The following is a 14,933-nucleotide window of genomic DNA, read 5'->3' as shown; positions in this document are numbered from 1 at the left end:
GAACGAGTGATATACAAGTCTTGAGTTTTCCCTATCTGACAAGTGTGTCTTGGTCTTGTGTAGTGCCTGGGTTGCATGTAACAATTTGGCGACGAAGACAACGTCCTGCGCGATGGAGGGAGATCGTGACCGTCTTCCACCATTCGACACGTCCGGACCCCCATCTCAAGTGGCTCTGAGGTGGACAAAATGGGTTCGAGCCTTTGACTATTATCTGACGGGAAAGGACATTACGAACAAGAAGCGTTAAAAAGCACTGCTCTTGCACTTCGCGGGTCTAGAAGTTCAGGATTTATTCGAGGACCTATCCGACCCAGATGACAGCCTTCCACCAGATCAGAGAACACAGAATGACAATGAGTTCCTCAAGTGCAAGCGCACCTTGCAAGCTCATTTCGGTGCTCCTGCAAACCCTACGTATGAGAGGCACGTCTTCCGTCAGCTCACTCGCCGGCAGGGAGAGTCCACAGTGCAGTACTGCACCAAGCTTCGGCAGCAAGCTCGGCTTCGTTCTTTCGAGAATGAAGGACAAACTGCGGAAGCTATACGTGACCAGATCGTAGCCACAGTCGACAGCAGTGAGCTGAAGAAGAAGCTCCTGTCAGAACCAGCCCTGACTCTGCCACGAGCGTTGGAAATGTGCAGAATTTGGGAGGACGCCCAGTCCCAGTCGGAAGGAATGTCCTCAACCACTTCTACTTCGTCTGGTACCGGTTATACCGGGAGTAGTAGTATGCTTGTCAATGCCGTGCACCACCGAGACCAGAGTCACAGGCAAGCTGGACGGGGTGGATTTGTGCAGTCATCGCGTGGCCAGTCACGTAAATGCGGTGGATGTGGAGACCAGTGGCACGAGAAGCGCGAGTCATGCCCAGCTTGGGGCAAGTCGTGCCGGAAGTGTAGGAAGCCAAACCACTTGGCCAAAGTTTGCCGTTCACAGCAGTCCAGCACTGGTGGCAGTGTACACATGGTTGGCCAGTCTCAAGAAGTACATGGAACGTTACGTCGCCAGTCGACCCTGCTCTTGCTCCAAGTCATAGTGCAAGTGCTGGTACTGGTGCGAGTGTTGCATCCGGTCCTACAACTGCAAGTCCGTACAGCAGCGGCCTGGACAAGTACTATTCGTTGTACCGCACGCAGAGTGACAAGGACCGCGTGGACCCGTACTGTTGTACCCTCCAGTTATGTAAACAGCCAGTCGTGTTTGAAATCGACACGGGTGCAGCCGTGACGGTGATGTCTGAAAACGAATTTCATCGGCTGGCATCCAAGGTCAATTTCAGTGTCGCTCGACACAAGTGATCTGCCGAAGCTGCGTACTTACTCCGGCGGAATTCTGAATGTCGTCGGTCGCTTTAGTGCTTCTGCGACCCATGCTTCTCGTAAATCAGCAGAATTGTCGATCGTCGTTGTCCAAGGAAACGGACCAAATCTCCTGGGTCGCGACGCGTTGCAACTGCTGAGGTTGAATTGGAACTTCGTGTTCAACGTGTCACGCGAGCACTCGATATTGTCAGAGTTCCCGCAGCTCTTCCAACGTAGCATGGGCACCTGGCAACATGGAAAAGTCAAATTGTCCGTGGCAGACAGCGCCAGACCCCGGTTCCTGAAGGCACGCTCTGTTCCTTATGCGTTACAAGCAGCAGTGGAAAAAGAGCTGAGTCGACTGGAGGAAGCTGGCATCATTAGTCCTGTCCAGTATTCGGAGTGGGCAGCTCCAATCGTACCCGTTCTCAAGCGGAACGGTAGCATACGAATCTGTGGCGATTATAAATGTACTATCAACCAGTCGGCAAGAGTAGACAAGTACCCCTTGCCCAACATCGACGACTTGTATCAGAAGTTATCGCAAGGCGCATTCTTCTCCAAGCTTGACCTGAAACATGCTATCAACAACTGTTGCTCGACGACGAGTCTAAGCTGCTGACGACAATCAACACCTCCAAAGGATTGTTCGTCTACAACCGCCTACCCTTTGGCGTGTCGGCGGCCCCGGCAATATTTCAGCGCACGATGGAACAATTGTTAGCAGGTCTGTCCTTTGTCGTAGTGTATCTCGACGACATTGTTGTTTCTGGAAAGACTCGTGCGGAGCATGATGAGAATCTGAGGCTGGTCCTGGATCGTCTAGCGTCCGCGGGTCTCAGGTTGAATCGTGAGAAGTGTCTCGTGGCTCAGCAGTCTATTGAGTTCCTGGGCCATGTTATTGGTTCAGTCGGCATTAGGCCGTCGGCTGAGAAAGTGGATGACCTTGTGAAGGCCCCACAGCCCAAGAATGTCCCTGAACTGAGAAGCTTTCTGGGACTCATAAACTATTACCACAAGTTCATCGAGAATCTAAGCTCAGTGTTAGCTCCATTGTATGAATTGTTATCATCAAAGTCGTGGTGTTGGTCTGATAGTCACCAGAAAGCGTTTGATACAGGCAAGACTCTGCTGCTTTCTGAGCCGATACGTATTCATTATGATCCTAGTTTACCTATTGTCGTGTCCTGTGACGCTTCCCCGTATGGTGTTGGCGCAGTTCTGTCGCATGTTCTGCCAGATGGGTCTGATCGGCCAGTAGCCTTTGCATCTAGAACGCTGTCGTCTTGTGAGAAGAATTACTCGCAGCTTGATCCTGAGGCTTTGGCAATGGTATTTGGCGTCTCCAAGTTCCACAAGTACATCTTCGGTCGCAACTTTACACTACAAACAGATCATAAGCCACTGCTGGGATTGTTTGATCCTGATAGACCCATTCCTGTTCAGTCTAGTGGTCGTATTCAGCAATGGGCACTCAAACTAGCCAATTATGAATTTGTTCTGGAGTACAAGCCTGGGAAACAGAACGGTTGCGCTGATGGGTTGAGTCGCCTCCCCAATCCGGCGCTGGTACCGGAACCGCCGCAGCCAGCCGAGGCTGTACTATCGCTATCCGTCTTGAACACTACACCGGTTACGTCTGCATCGGTTGCTCGCTGGACGAGCAAAGATCCGTCCCTGGCATTAGTATACAAGTTCGTGTCTGAGGGCTGGGCCCCAAGACATTCCAGAGGGATTAGAGCCATATTCCCGTCGTCCTAGTGAGCTGTCTGTCTTGAATAACTGCATCCTAATTGGTTCCAGGGTAGTTATTCCTTCACTGGTTCGTGCACCATTGCTGGACGAGTTGCACGCCGGTCATCCCGGTATCGCTAGAATGAAAGCCCTGGCACGCAGCTATGTCTGGTGGCCGTCTCTCGATGCAGAAATCGAACAGACCGTCCGTGGTTGCACGCAGTGCCAGACCGTCACCAAGTCGCCGCATCGCCAGCAAGTCCACCCATGGGAATGGCCTGGTAAGCCTTGGTTACGTGTCCATGTTGACTTTGCTGGACCCATCGCTGGTAAGGTGCTCTTCATTATTGTCGATAGTCATAGTAAATTTATTGAAGCACATGTTTGCTCTGGCTCATCTGCTGCTGTCGCAATTCGCAAGCTGGAGCAGACCTTTGCTCTGCTTGGCTTACCTTATAATATTGTTTCTGACAATGGCCCTGCTTTTGCAAGTAGTGAATTTCGTGAGTTTTGCTCATCTAATGGCATACGTCATACTCTCGTTTCACCATATCATCCGTCTAGTAATGGCTTAGCCGAGCGCGCAGTACAGACGGTGAAGTCTGGCTTGGCCAAGATGTCTGGCCCTGATTTGGAAACCCGCCTTGCTAGGTTCCTGTTCCAATACAGAATGACGCCGCAGTCAACAACGGGTCGTTCTCCGTTTGAGCTACTTTGGAAGGAACATCGTCCCCGCTCACGTCTGGATCTCGTGTTCCCGGACAGCGGCAAGAAAGTCTTGGACAAACAGTGCACTGCCCATGATCGTGGTGGTGCAAATGCATACCAGTTTTATTGTGGTGATGCCGTCTGGGCAATGAATTTCAACTCCTCACCGAAGTAGATAGCTGGCATCGTGGAAGAACAGCTTGGTCCTCTAACATTCACGGTTCGTCTTGTTGATAACAGAGTCTGGAAGCGTCACTCTGACCACCTGAAGAAACGCCTTCCTGCTGAGTCGGTGCAAGATGCTTCAACTGCTACGTCAGCACCACGGCTTCCATATTCCAGAGCTTTACCTTCTACCACAGCTCTACCGTCTTCAACTGCTCTACCTAGTGTTCCGCCGAATGAGTCTATGTCACTGCCTGGCTCAATTGTACATGATGAGATCCGTGAGAATGCTGATTTATCTGTTCCTGAATCTACTTCTAACCAGTCTAGTGGTTCTAGTCCTGTCGTGTCTATGCGCAGTTCTTCTCGTTCTGTAAAGGCTCCTGTCCGTCTTGATCTGTAGTTCGTCTTATCAGATTATTTGCTGCCACGACACAGTCTATGTATTTCTGTTATTCTGGTCGTTTCCATCTGATGGTGGAGGGATGTGATATCTGAGCAAGCGTTGTACAAACGCGTCATAAGTTGTTATCTTATTACTTACGTTGCCTGCATGCATATGCGCATGCCCGTTGTTTTGTTGTCTTGTCTTGCTCTGAACGAGTGATATACAAGTCTTGAGTTTTCCCTATCTGACAAGTGTGTCTTGGTCTTGTGTAGTGCCTGGGTTGCATGTAACAAGTGAGGCGAACACCACTGTTCCGCAGGACTACACCACGCTAGTCCATAAACATTGAAACTGTGATGGATCGTAACTACACACTGGGTTCTTCGATATAACCAAAACGCAAACGTGCTATTCGTGAGTAAAAGCAAAAGTGTACGGTATTATATGTGACCAAAAAGATACAGTGAAAGAAAAGCCTAGCAAAGCATTGCAAGGCACGTTGGTTCGGCTGCGTTGGTTCAGCTGCACGCTAGTGCAAACATGCAGATCGACAATGTTGGGCGGAAACCAAACACCACAACATTGCCAGAAACTAACTTGTTCACACCTACATACAATCATGAGTCCATACCGTGTCTGGTCTGGTTTGTTATGTTAGCAACCTAGAATGCATTGAACACATGGATTCGATCACAGGCGCCTACACGTCTACCTCAAATGTCTAAGTACCGTGAAAATGGATGAATACAAACCAGCAAAGCGCCATAATGCTGTAGGGCATGCACATAGAATCGGTATGGCTCGTCTAGCCTGCAGTTACCTAAAGTACCATACATGCACAGAACAATGCATCCAATAGTCCGTGTCCAGACACACTATCTAATGTATAGTCAAGGAGAGCCTCGTGAACATCCTCCCCCTCGAATACGCGATGAGTTACCTCGCAGCGTATTCCACTACTACCTAGCTTACAATTGCATGTGTTGTACCTCTATCGGTCTAATCACTGCGTGGCAAAACGATGTGGTAAACATAAAAATGATAACACTGTGGTGCTTATGTGATATGCCTGCAATGTATGCTGCATCTATTGAACTACTGCTTCTGTCTTACTTGTGTTACCACCATAACTGAATACGTACAGATCTAGCTGCCATCTTCTCTATGCATCTAGCGGGCAGATCTTGGTGATGGGACGGGTGATTCGCTTCCCGCCGACTTGCACCTCCACAACACGCACGTGACCATCTGGGCCCGGCTTGGTCTCCATGACGCGTCCGAGTGGCCAGTGCCCACGTGGTGCATCCGGTTGCAATACCAAGACGATGTCTCCTGCCGCCACGTCTCTCCGTTCTTTTAGCCACTTCCGTCTCGCGTTGAGAGTCGGCACCCACTCCTTGAGCCAGCGCCGCCAGAACTGCTTCACCACGTCTTGAACTTGCCGCCATCGCTGGTTGGGGTGGAAACCTGTGGTGTCTACGCTTTCTGGGGCGAACTGACCGCCCATCTGACCCGTCAGAAAGTGGTTCGGCGTTAGCGGCGAGCTGTCGTCAGGGCTGGCCGACTGGTACGTGAGCGGTCTGCTGTTCATAAGGCTTTCGGCGTTCGTGAGCGCAGTTGCCAGCATCTCATCCGTCAGGTCAGCATTGCCGAGAACTGCCTTGAGGGCGCGTTTCGCCGCCTTAACCATTACTTCGTGGACTCCGCCGAAATGCGGGGCTAGCGGCGGGTTGAATTTCCAAGCCACCCCACGGTTGGCCAGGGACTTGAAAACTGCGTCGTTATCCAGAGCCTCCACCAGTTCCCTCAGCTCACGATCGGCTGCCACGAAATTCGTCCCATTATCTGAAATGATCTCCAGCGGTTTTCCACGGCGCGCGACCATCCTTGAGAACGCGTTAAGAAACGAGCTGGCGTCGAGGCCGTAGCTCATCTCGAGGTGTACGGCTCGGGTTAGCAGGCAGGTGAAAACGCAGAGGTAACGTTTGGCTTGGCTGCGTCCTCGCCCTTGTTTCGTTAAGTATGGGCCGCCATAGTCTACCGAGGCTCTAGCGAAGGCTCTCAACGGTGTAGCGAGCCGGACCTTCGGCAACGGCGCCATAACTTGCTCTGCCGTCCTGGCTTTGCGACGTCGGCACACCATGCATTCAGCTTCCCACTGGCGTATCTCCTTTCGGGCAGACTCCAGCCAGAACCGTTCTGTCAATGCCGCGAGCGTCTCGTTCGTGCCACCATGCTGTCGCAGCTCGTGGTGGTGCTTCACGATTAGCGACGTAACTTCATGTTTCCGGGGTAGAATGATCGGGAAGCGCGTGCTGTACGGGAGCCAGTCAGCTAGGCGGGTGCGGCCGTCACAACGTAGTAGGCCATCCTCATCCAGTCGCGGACACATCTTTGCTAACCGCGATGCTGCTGGCAGAGTCTTCCCCTTCTTCAGTGCGCTGATGTCGTCACCAAATGCATCCTGCTGCGCTCCGTAGATGATGGCAAGTTCCGCCGCTTCCAACTCTTGGATGTTTAGCTCTCCGCTGACGCGGTCCCCTTGTCTGCAGTTATTGACGAACCGGTTGATCCATGCCTGAACTCTCACAAGTCTCGTCCAGTTGGAGTAGCGGCTTGGTTGCACGACGGTGATCTGCTGCGTCACGAATGCGCTCTCAGACGCCTGCACAGCTGCCTTGCGAACTTCCGGGTCGTCGCTCAACCCCGAAGTATCCTTTAGCTCCGTGGCTGGCCAGGTTGAGCCGTTGCTCAAAAACGCCGGTCCTTGCCACCATAGGTCTGCGTTGACCAGGTCGTTGACGCAAGCTCCTCGTGATGCCAGGTCAGCTGGGTTCTGTCCCGTAGGGACGTAGCGCCACTGTCGCGGTGCGGTACGCTGCTGGATGTAGCTGACGCGATTCGCGACGAATGGTTTGAACCGCCGACTGTAGCTACGAATCCAGTGGAGGACCGTCGTGCTATCGCTCCAGAAGGTGACAGTACTAAGTGGCACGTCGAGCACTTTACTCATTCGAGTGGCAACCTGATGGCCGAGAACTGCCGCCATGAGCTCGAGCCGGGGAATGCTGGTAGCGGCGGTGGGCGCGACACGACTCTTCGACACGAGGAATCTGCACTCCGCTGTTCCATCTTCGCGCACACTTCTCGCATACAGAACAACTCCATAGGCTTCGCTGGACGCATCGCAGAATGCATGCAGCTCGAGCTTGCCGGTCGATGCTTCAAATTGACGCGGGACTCGGACGTTGCTGAGCTCGCTCAACTCTTGGAACCATTGCTGGGCTTTATCAACTATCGCGTCGGGAAGTTGCTCGTCCCAGTCGACGCCACTCATCCAGCATTCCTGCATCAGCATCTTGCCTCGAACGACGAACGGCGATATGAAGCCGAGTGGGTCGAATACGGCTGCTGTCCGCTGCAAGAGGTAGCGCTTTGTGATACGCTTGGGCAGATCCGGTTGCTGCACGCGGAACGTGAACTCGTCATCGAGGGCAGACCATGTCACTCCGAGCGTTTTTACCGATGGTAGGTCTCCCACCGTCAGGTCGACATCCGCTGCGCGTTCTTCTTCTGGGATCGTACTCAGCAACGCAGTCGAGTTGGATAACCACTTTCTCGGTCGCATGCTTGCCTTCCCCCACAGCTCCATTAGGTCGTCATGGAGCTTGGTACCGTCGGCGACCGTGGCAGTACTGTCCATCGTATCGTCCATGTACGTACTGTCCAGGATGGCCTCTGCTGCTGATCGGTGGGTATCGACGCTTGCGTCCGCGACTTGGCGGGCGACATACTGAGCCAAGAATGGCGACGCGTTTACACCGAAGACTAAGCGGTTGAACTGGTACTTCTTGACCGGACCATCGGAGGCCGGGTCCTGCCACAAAAAGCGGTGGTACGGCCTGTCCTCGGGGCGTATTGAAACTTGCAGATACATCTCTGCTACGTCGCAGGCAACGGCGATGGGCTTTCTTCGGAACCGGGTGAGAACATCGCAAAGGTCTCGCTGCAACTTCGGGCCGGCGTGGATGGCGTCGTTAAGTGAGATGCCGTGGTAGGAGGCGGCTGCGTCAAACACAATCCGGACCTTAGTTGTCGTCTTCTGTGGCCGCACAATGGCGAAGTGTGGCAGATACCAGCATTGGTCGGTAGGCGCTTCGTCAGTGACGTCGGTGATATATCCTTTCTCGAGGTAATCTTGGATCACTCTGGCGTATGCTCGGGCTACTTGCGGTTCACGTTGCAGTCGTCGACGTGTTGACTCCAGCCGCTTAGTCGCCATATCAACGTTGTTGACTAACTCCGCCTTACGACTGTTCCATGGTATCGATACTTCATACCGGCCGTCTACTAGCCGCGTGGAGTCTTCCACTAATTTCACCGCTGCGGCCTCGTCTGCCGATGTTGGTCCTGGAGCCGCATTGTCCGTCTCGACGCCACAGCTGTCGACCTTCCAGAACTGTTGCAGGGCTTGCTCGACTCCTGCAATTGACTTGTCTCCACCGACGTAGTACGAACGGTTGGGCTGTGGGCCCTGCGTCTGCTTGGAGTTGGGTGCTCTGAGCTTCCCTACGCAGGTCCATCCGAGCGGTGTTAACCTAGCGACGGGTTGCCCAGGTTCACCAATGACGTCACGCGTCGATACGTGCAGCTGGACTTGGTCACTGCCGATCAGCATATCTACAGTGTCGTGTTCTCCCACCGCTGGGAACGGAATCTCCCTCAGGTGCGGGTAGTTACTAGCCTCTTCTAGCCAGTCGACTGCGCGAAGGTCGCCAGTCACGGATTTGTCGGTGGTGTACGCCGTGATCGTCTGCTTCAAGTTGCCATCAACACTCCTCAGCTCGATGTCTACTGGCATAGTCTCGAACGTCTCCAGTTTGCCATTGAGCGTGCTGACCGTCGTCCGTTGGCGTTTGCCACTCAAACCGAGTCGAGTGGCGATACTAGTGTGCACATACGTCACAGTGCTGGCATCGTCCAGCAAAGCGTTGACAGTCACTGACTGCTGACCGTTGCACAGTGTCACCGGGATTGTCCGTAGAGCTACACGGTCCGTCCGGCGCCCTTGTGCCACATGTGTCGCTGCTTCTGGCTCCCCCTCTGTGACAGTCGTGACCAGTGATGTCTGGGGTGCGGGCTTCTCAGCTTCCGGAGTTGGCTGTGCGCCGCCGGTAACATTGCTGCCATGGAGCAGCGGGTGGTGATGTTTGATGCATCCACTAACCGGGCACTCACGATCACGGGGGCAGTCCTTGCCAGCATGGCCACTGCCCAAGCACCGGAAGCACGCGTTGCTCTGCTTGGCGAGCCGCCAACGCTGATTGACCGACATGACCTTAAATGCCGCACACTTCCACAGGGGATGTGCGCCTTTGCATACTGCACAGTTGACGTCGCTCTTCTGTTGAGCATGATATGCGTGGTTGCGACTAGGCGGAGCACTACGCCTCTGGAACCGGGTATCTCGGGGTGGTTGCTGCTGTTGGGGCGTGGTTTTTACTGCTACGCCGCTCACCGTTTCTGCCGAGATCATCATTAGCTCTGATTCTACTCGTGCCCATTCGAGCAGGGCTTCGACGGACTCTTCTACTTGCCGATCATACCGCCATCGATGGTACTGTGCAAGCACACGTTCGTCGAACTTACGGAGGAGCTTCTGGTAGAACGTACCAGCCTCCAGTTCTGCGGCCCGGCCGCTGTCTTTCAGGTTGATGACTACTACCTCGAGGAGCTCCGTGAATTTCTCGAACTCGGACGCTCTGTTGTAGCCAACCTTACCGAACTGCTCGATTTCTTCTACGTGGATCGCGACACGCCTGCGTTCTCCGCCATACTTCCTGACCAGTAGCGCTTTGGCGGCCTCGTACGCAGCAGGGGAATAGCCTAAGCTATCGATGGAGTCCAGTGGGTCGCCGACTAGGTACTGCCTGAGTTGCAGTAGCTTGTACTCTGGTGCTGCCGGAGATGCGTCTATGCATGCCATGAACGCCGCACGCCAAGACTCGAATTTTCTTTTGTCGCCGTTGAATGTCGGAATGCCGATCTGCTTCAGCTGACGCCATGGTTCCGGTTGGTGAGGTGCCGTCAGTGCACTCTGCGGTTGTGGCATGGTGGTGGACTCTGCAGCAGGTAAGGCTAGACCATGCCGAGTTGTCATGCTTGGTGTCTGTGCGACCATTTGTGGGACGTTGCTATAGGTTGCATAGCTAGGCTGCGTGATGTTGTTGCCTGTCCACATAGGTTGCTGTGTTCCATACTGGTTGGGACTACTGAATTGCATACTTGGCATGGCACTGTAGCTGTTAGCACCATAACTACTACTGCTGTATATGTAGCTTGCACTAGCAGATGCAGGATTCGCACTAGGGGTAGGGTAGATCCTTGGCATAGAAAATGCACTTGCACTGGTCAAGTGCTGCCGAGTGGCAGGCTGTGAATGCGTCGACCTCACTTTCGATGCCTGCGATGCGTGGGCTGCGATGCCCTGACTTGCCTGATGCTGCCTGCCCGCGGCAGGCCGACTTGCACTGCTAGATTGTGCACTATACGAAGTGCTCGCGGTCGCACGTGTTGTGACTTCTGCTGCACCGCGTGGTTGGCGCGGAGCTTGCGTCTTCGTAGCGGATGTTGCACTTGAGGCGGTCGGCGCCACCACGAGTCCTGCAACTGACGAGGTTTGCGGTACGACACACGAACTCGTGGCGGGTGGCGGAGCTGCCACTGCTGTCTGCGTGACCTGCGGGACTTCTCTCTGAGACTGCTGTTCGTGCTCTGAGGAGATTTGGATTTCTTTCGTTTGATCTCCCCCATCCGCGCTCAGGCCGGTTGGCGTTCGCCTTTCATCACTAGCTTGCGGCCATCCCTGAACTGGTGCGTGGTGCTCCTCGTGAATGGCGGCAGCTACGTTCACGGCATCTCGGGGTCCCGGAATGGATAAATCACTCAGGCTCTGCGAAAGCTGACGCGAGTTCAGCGATCGTCTCTGTAACGGTAAATACGGGCTAGCCCCACGTGTGCGTGCGTCGTATCTACTATCTTGAAACTGAATTGACCTTTCGTCATGCGAACTATCGTGAGGTGCTGCATACAGCCTCCTAGATCTAGGGACAGGGTCTTCTACTGCGCCTCTGCCATACTCAACAATCATGGCCGATGCCTCTGCATATTCTTCTTGCAACTTCTCAAGTTCTCTCAACATCTTCTCTGCCTGACTATTGTTATCCTCCGTGGTGTAAACACTAACGAGCTCGGCAATTACGGATGCAGCTCGTTCGTAACACTCAGTCAACACGGGTGAGCTTGCTACCTGATCAAATGACAACTCACCGGAACTGACCCGACGGAGATCGACGATCAGGGTCCTTCTCGCGTTGGTGAAGTCCGACTTCACTTGCACTTTCAGCGCTCTGAGTTTGCCTGAGTCCAGGGCGACCGCCTCTGGTTCACTATCCGAAAGTGACGTACCAGACGCTTGCGATGCCACCTCCTGCTCCGCATCCTCCATGCCTGCAGTGCTCCGATTTTCGGTATCGGACGTGCTCATGACTACAGTTCTCTCTGTAATCAACTTCTACGAAACGCGATCAACCATCCTCTGCTACCATTAATGTTCCGCAGGACTACACCACGCTAGTCCATAAACATTGAAACTGTGATGGATCGTAACTACACACTGGGTTCTTCGATATAACCAAAACGCAAACGTGCTATTCGTGAGTAAAAGCAAAAGTGTACGGTATTATATGTGACCAAAAAGATACAGTGAAAGAAAAGCCTAGCAAAGCATTGCAAGGCACGTTGGTTCGGCTGCGTTGGTTCAGCTGCACGCTAGTGCAAACATGCAGATCGACAATGTTGGGCGGAAACCAAACACCACAACATTGCCAGAAACTAACTTGTTCACACCTACATACAATCATGAGTCCATACCGTGTCTGGTCTGGTTTGTTATGTTAGCAACCTAGAATGCATTGAACACATGGATTCGATCACAGGCGCCTACACGTCTACCTCAAATGTCTAAGTACCGTGAAAATGGATGAATACAAACCAGCAAAGCGCCATAATGCTGTAGGGCATGCACATAGAATCGGTATGGCTCGTCTAGCCTGCAGTTACCTAAAGTACCATACATGCACAGAACAATGCATCCAATAGTCCGTGTCCAGACACACTATCTAATGTATAGTCAAGGAGAGCCTCGTGAACATCCACTCCTCACTCGGTCTCGGACGTATACTCTGAGGTTGTACATTGGAAGAAGCTCAAGCTCCCAACAGGCTCAGCCGGGAAGCGATTTGTAACATTGATGTGCGAACAGATCCAGGACTTTGTTCAGTCTGCTGATAGTGGTACCCACAGAACAGCTCTGTACAACCTAGCCGTGCTCCCAGCTCTGTTACTACCCAGGGAGTAGTAAAGTATAAGATACAGTATGTATTTTACTACTCCCTGGTTACTACAACAAACGTATCGTCGATCCAAGCCCAAGGACAACACGAGTCACCTCCAGCGCCGGATGGCCCTCTGGGCAGATGGTAATATCACTGCTCTGGTTGAGGAAGGACGCTGCCTGCAACGGCATCGTGAGCCACACCGAGGAGCACGTCGACGAGGTGAGCAGGACAAGGCAAGGCATTTTGGTTCCCTCATGGCAGAAGGACGCAGGCGCGTGCTCGGCGATGGGCACGGGGGGCACGTGCACCCCCCCAAAAAATTTCAATCTGGGTAATTGCAATTGTAATGTATGCAAATGTGCTCTAAAATTCAAGAAAGGTTGCAAACAAATTGCAGAAAATTGCCAGGGGGGCTCCCCTCGGCTCCCGTGCACCCCCCTAGTTGGGGGGCCGAGCACGCCCCTGGGACGTGTGCACGATACCCTGCGTTCCCTATCTGAAGCTGAGTCCACGCAGTCATCCGGTGTGTTAGGTATCAATGACTCGATCACCATCAAGGACTCCACCACAACCGTGCGGGCAGCCCTGGAGAGTAAGCATCCTTGCGGCACTCCAGCAGCAGAGCACATCCTGATAGCGGGAGCAGCGCCTCAGTGCCACCCAATCCGATTTGATTCCCTGACTGCCGACCTCGTCAAAACCGTGGCCATGTAGGCGAAAGGCTCGGCAGGTCCCTCTGGTCTTGACTCGTCAGCATGGCGACGTATGTGCTCGGCGTACAAAGGGGCCTCCAACAACCTTTGCTCGGCGATGGTGTCCTTCGGCCGCTTGCTAGCAACACAAACCTTGCCGCCAGACTCTCTTACCCCCTTCACCGCCTGTCGTCTAATTGCCCTGGACAAGAACCCAGGTGTCAGGCCCATTGGGGTGTCTGAGGTCCTCCGTCGCATTCCAGCCAAATCCATTCTCCGAGTAACGTCAGACGATGTAATGGAGGCCTGTGGTTTTCTCCAGAAGTGTTCTGGATTGCCAGCTGGGATAGAAGCAGCGGTCCACGCCATGAAGCGCTTGTATGAGGACGCCACAACTGAAGGAGTCCTACTAGTTGACGCAAAGAATGCCTTCAATTGCCTGAACCACCAAGCAGCTCTTCACAATGTTCGCCACTTGTGTCCTTCCCTGGCTACCACACTGCTGAACTGCTACCAAGATGATGCCCGCCTCTTCGTTTCTGGCGGTGGTGAGCTTTCCCCTGCAGAGGGTACCACACAAGGTGACCCTCTGTCGATGGTTTTCTATGCCCTCGCTACATTACCGTTCGTACGGCACCTCCGCACTACCCACGCCAACATCCGTCAATTGTGGTATGCCGATGATTCATGTGGTGCAGGCAAGCTACGGGCCCTTCGACGCTGGTGGGATGATGTGGACGAGATCGGGAAACCTTACGGTTACCGTCGGCCATGTCAACGCCTCGAAGACTCTCCTCCTCGTCTAGCCTGACCAGCTCAACCTGGCCCACAGTGTCTTTGCAGGAACTGGCATTGAAGTGGTCACGGATGGAGCACGCTACCTGGGTGCCGCCGCTAGGGACACCGGATTTCATCGCTGGCTATACAGCTGGGAAAGTACAAGACTGGCAGCAGGAGCTTATGCGACTGTCCGAGATTGCCACTACCGAACCTCATGCGGCATATGCCGCCCTAACACACGGATTGCGTGGTTGATGGACATATCTCCTTCGTACACTGGAATTCTCAGCTGAACAGCTGCAGCGCCTGGATGACACGGTCACGGAGCACTTCCTTCCGGCTCTGACAGGGAAACGCACGTTCACGGCGGATGACCTCTCTCTTTTACGGCTACCTTGCCGGCTCGGTGGAATCGGTTTGCCATACCTCAAAGAAATCGCTACCTCCCAACTGCAGGCTTCCCAAGTCATCATGAGCAGCCAGGTTGACGAGATCATCCACCAGCACGATCGAGAGTGGCAGCATCATTCCTGCGACTTTGTGGATCAGCTAGCCCGCTGTGAGAGAGCATCTGCTGCCAAGTCCTCCAAGAAAGCTAGTGCTGCCTCTTTCGCTGCTCTCCGAGAAGCTGCGGACCGCCCCTTGGCCCGTCGTATGGATGAGCTGTCCCGCAAAGGCCCCTCTTCCTGGCTCACTGCTCTTCCTCTCAAGGAACATGGGTTCCACCTCTCGAAGCAGGAGTTCAGGGACGGCCTTGCATTG

General features: G+C 53.6%; 2 protein-coding genes across 2 annotated transcripts; one reads left to right on the top strand and one right to left on the bottom strand.

Moving 5' to 3' along the window:
• The first annotated feature begins 3,181 nt into the window (after positions 1–3,181).
• On the top strand, positions 3,182–3,922 carry LOC135812931 (uncharacterized protein K02A2.6-like). Its single transcript, XM_065326149.1, has one exon. It carries the CDS (start codon positions 3,182–3,184, stop codon positions 3,920–3,922), a length of 741 nt encoding a protein of 246 aa, XP_065182221.1.
• A 1,540-nt stretch (positions 3,923–5,462) lies between these two features.
• LOC135812930 (uncharacterized) lies at positions 5,463–11,807 on the bottom strand. Its single transcript, XM_065326148.1, has one exon. The coding sequence runs from the start codon at positions 11,805–11,807 to the stop codon at positions 5,463–5,465; it is 6,345 nt and encodes a 2,114-aa protein (XP_065182220.1).
• Between the last annotated feature and the right edge of the window lie 3,126 nt (positions 11,808–14,933).

The sequence above is a fragment of the Sycon ciliatum genome, chromosome 3, assembly GCF_964019385.1.
Source record: "Sycon ciliatum chromosome 3, ocSycCili1.1, whole genome shotgun sequence".
Taxonomy (NCBI): Eukaryota; Metazoa; Porifera; class Calcarea; order Leucosolenida; family Sycettidae; genus Sycon; species Sycon ciliatum.
The sequence above is the reverse complement of the archived record's forward strand: the minus strand, read 5'-3'. Positions and strand labels throughout refer to the sequence as shown.

What these genes read in the sequence shown, in the direction of transcription:
- LOC135812931 (XM_065326149.1), top strand. Translation starts at nt 3,182, where the DNA reads ATGAAAGCCCTGGCACGCAGCTATGTCTGGTGGCCGTCTCTCGATGCA.
- LOC135812930 (XM_065326148.1), bottom strand. Translation starts at nt 11,807, where the DNA reads ATGGAGGATGCGGAGCAGGAGGTGGCATCGCAAGCGTCTGGTACGTCA.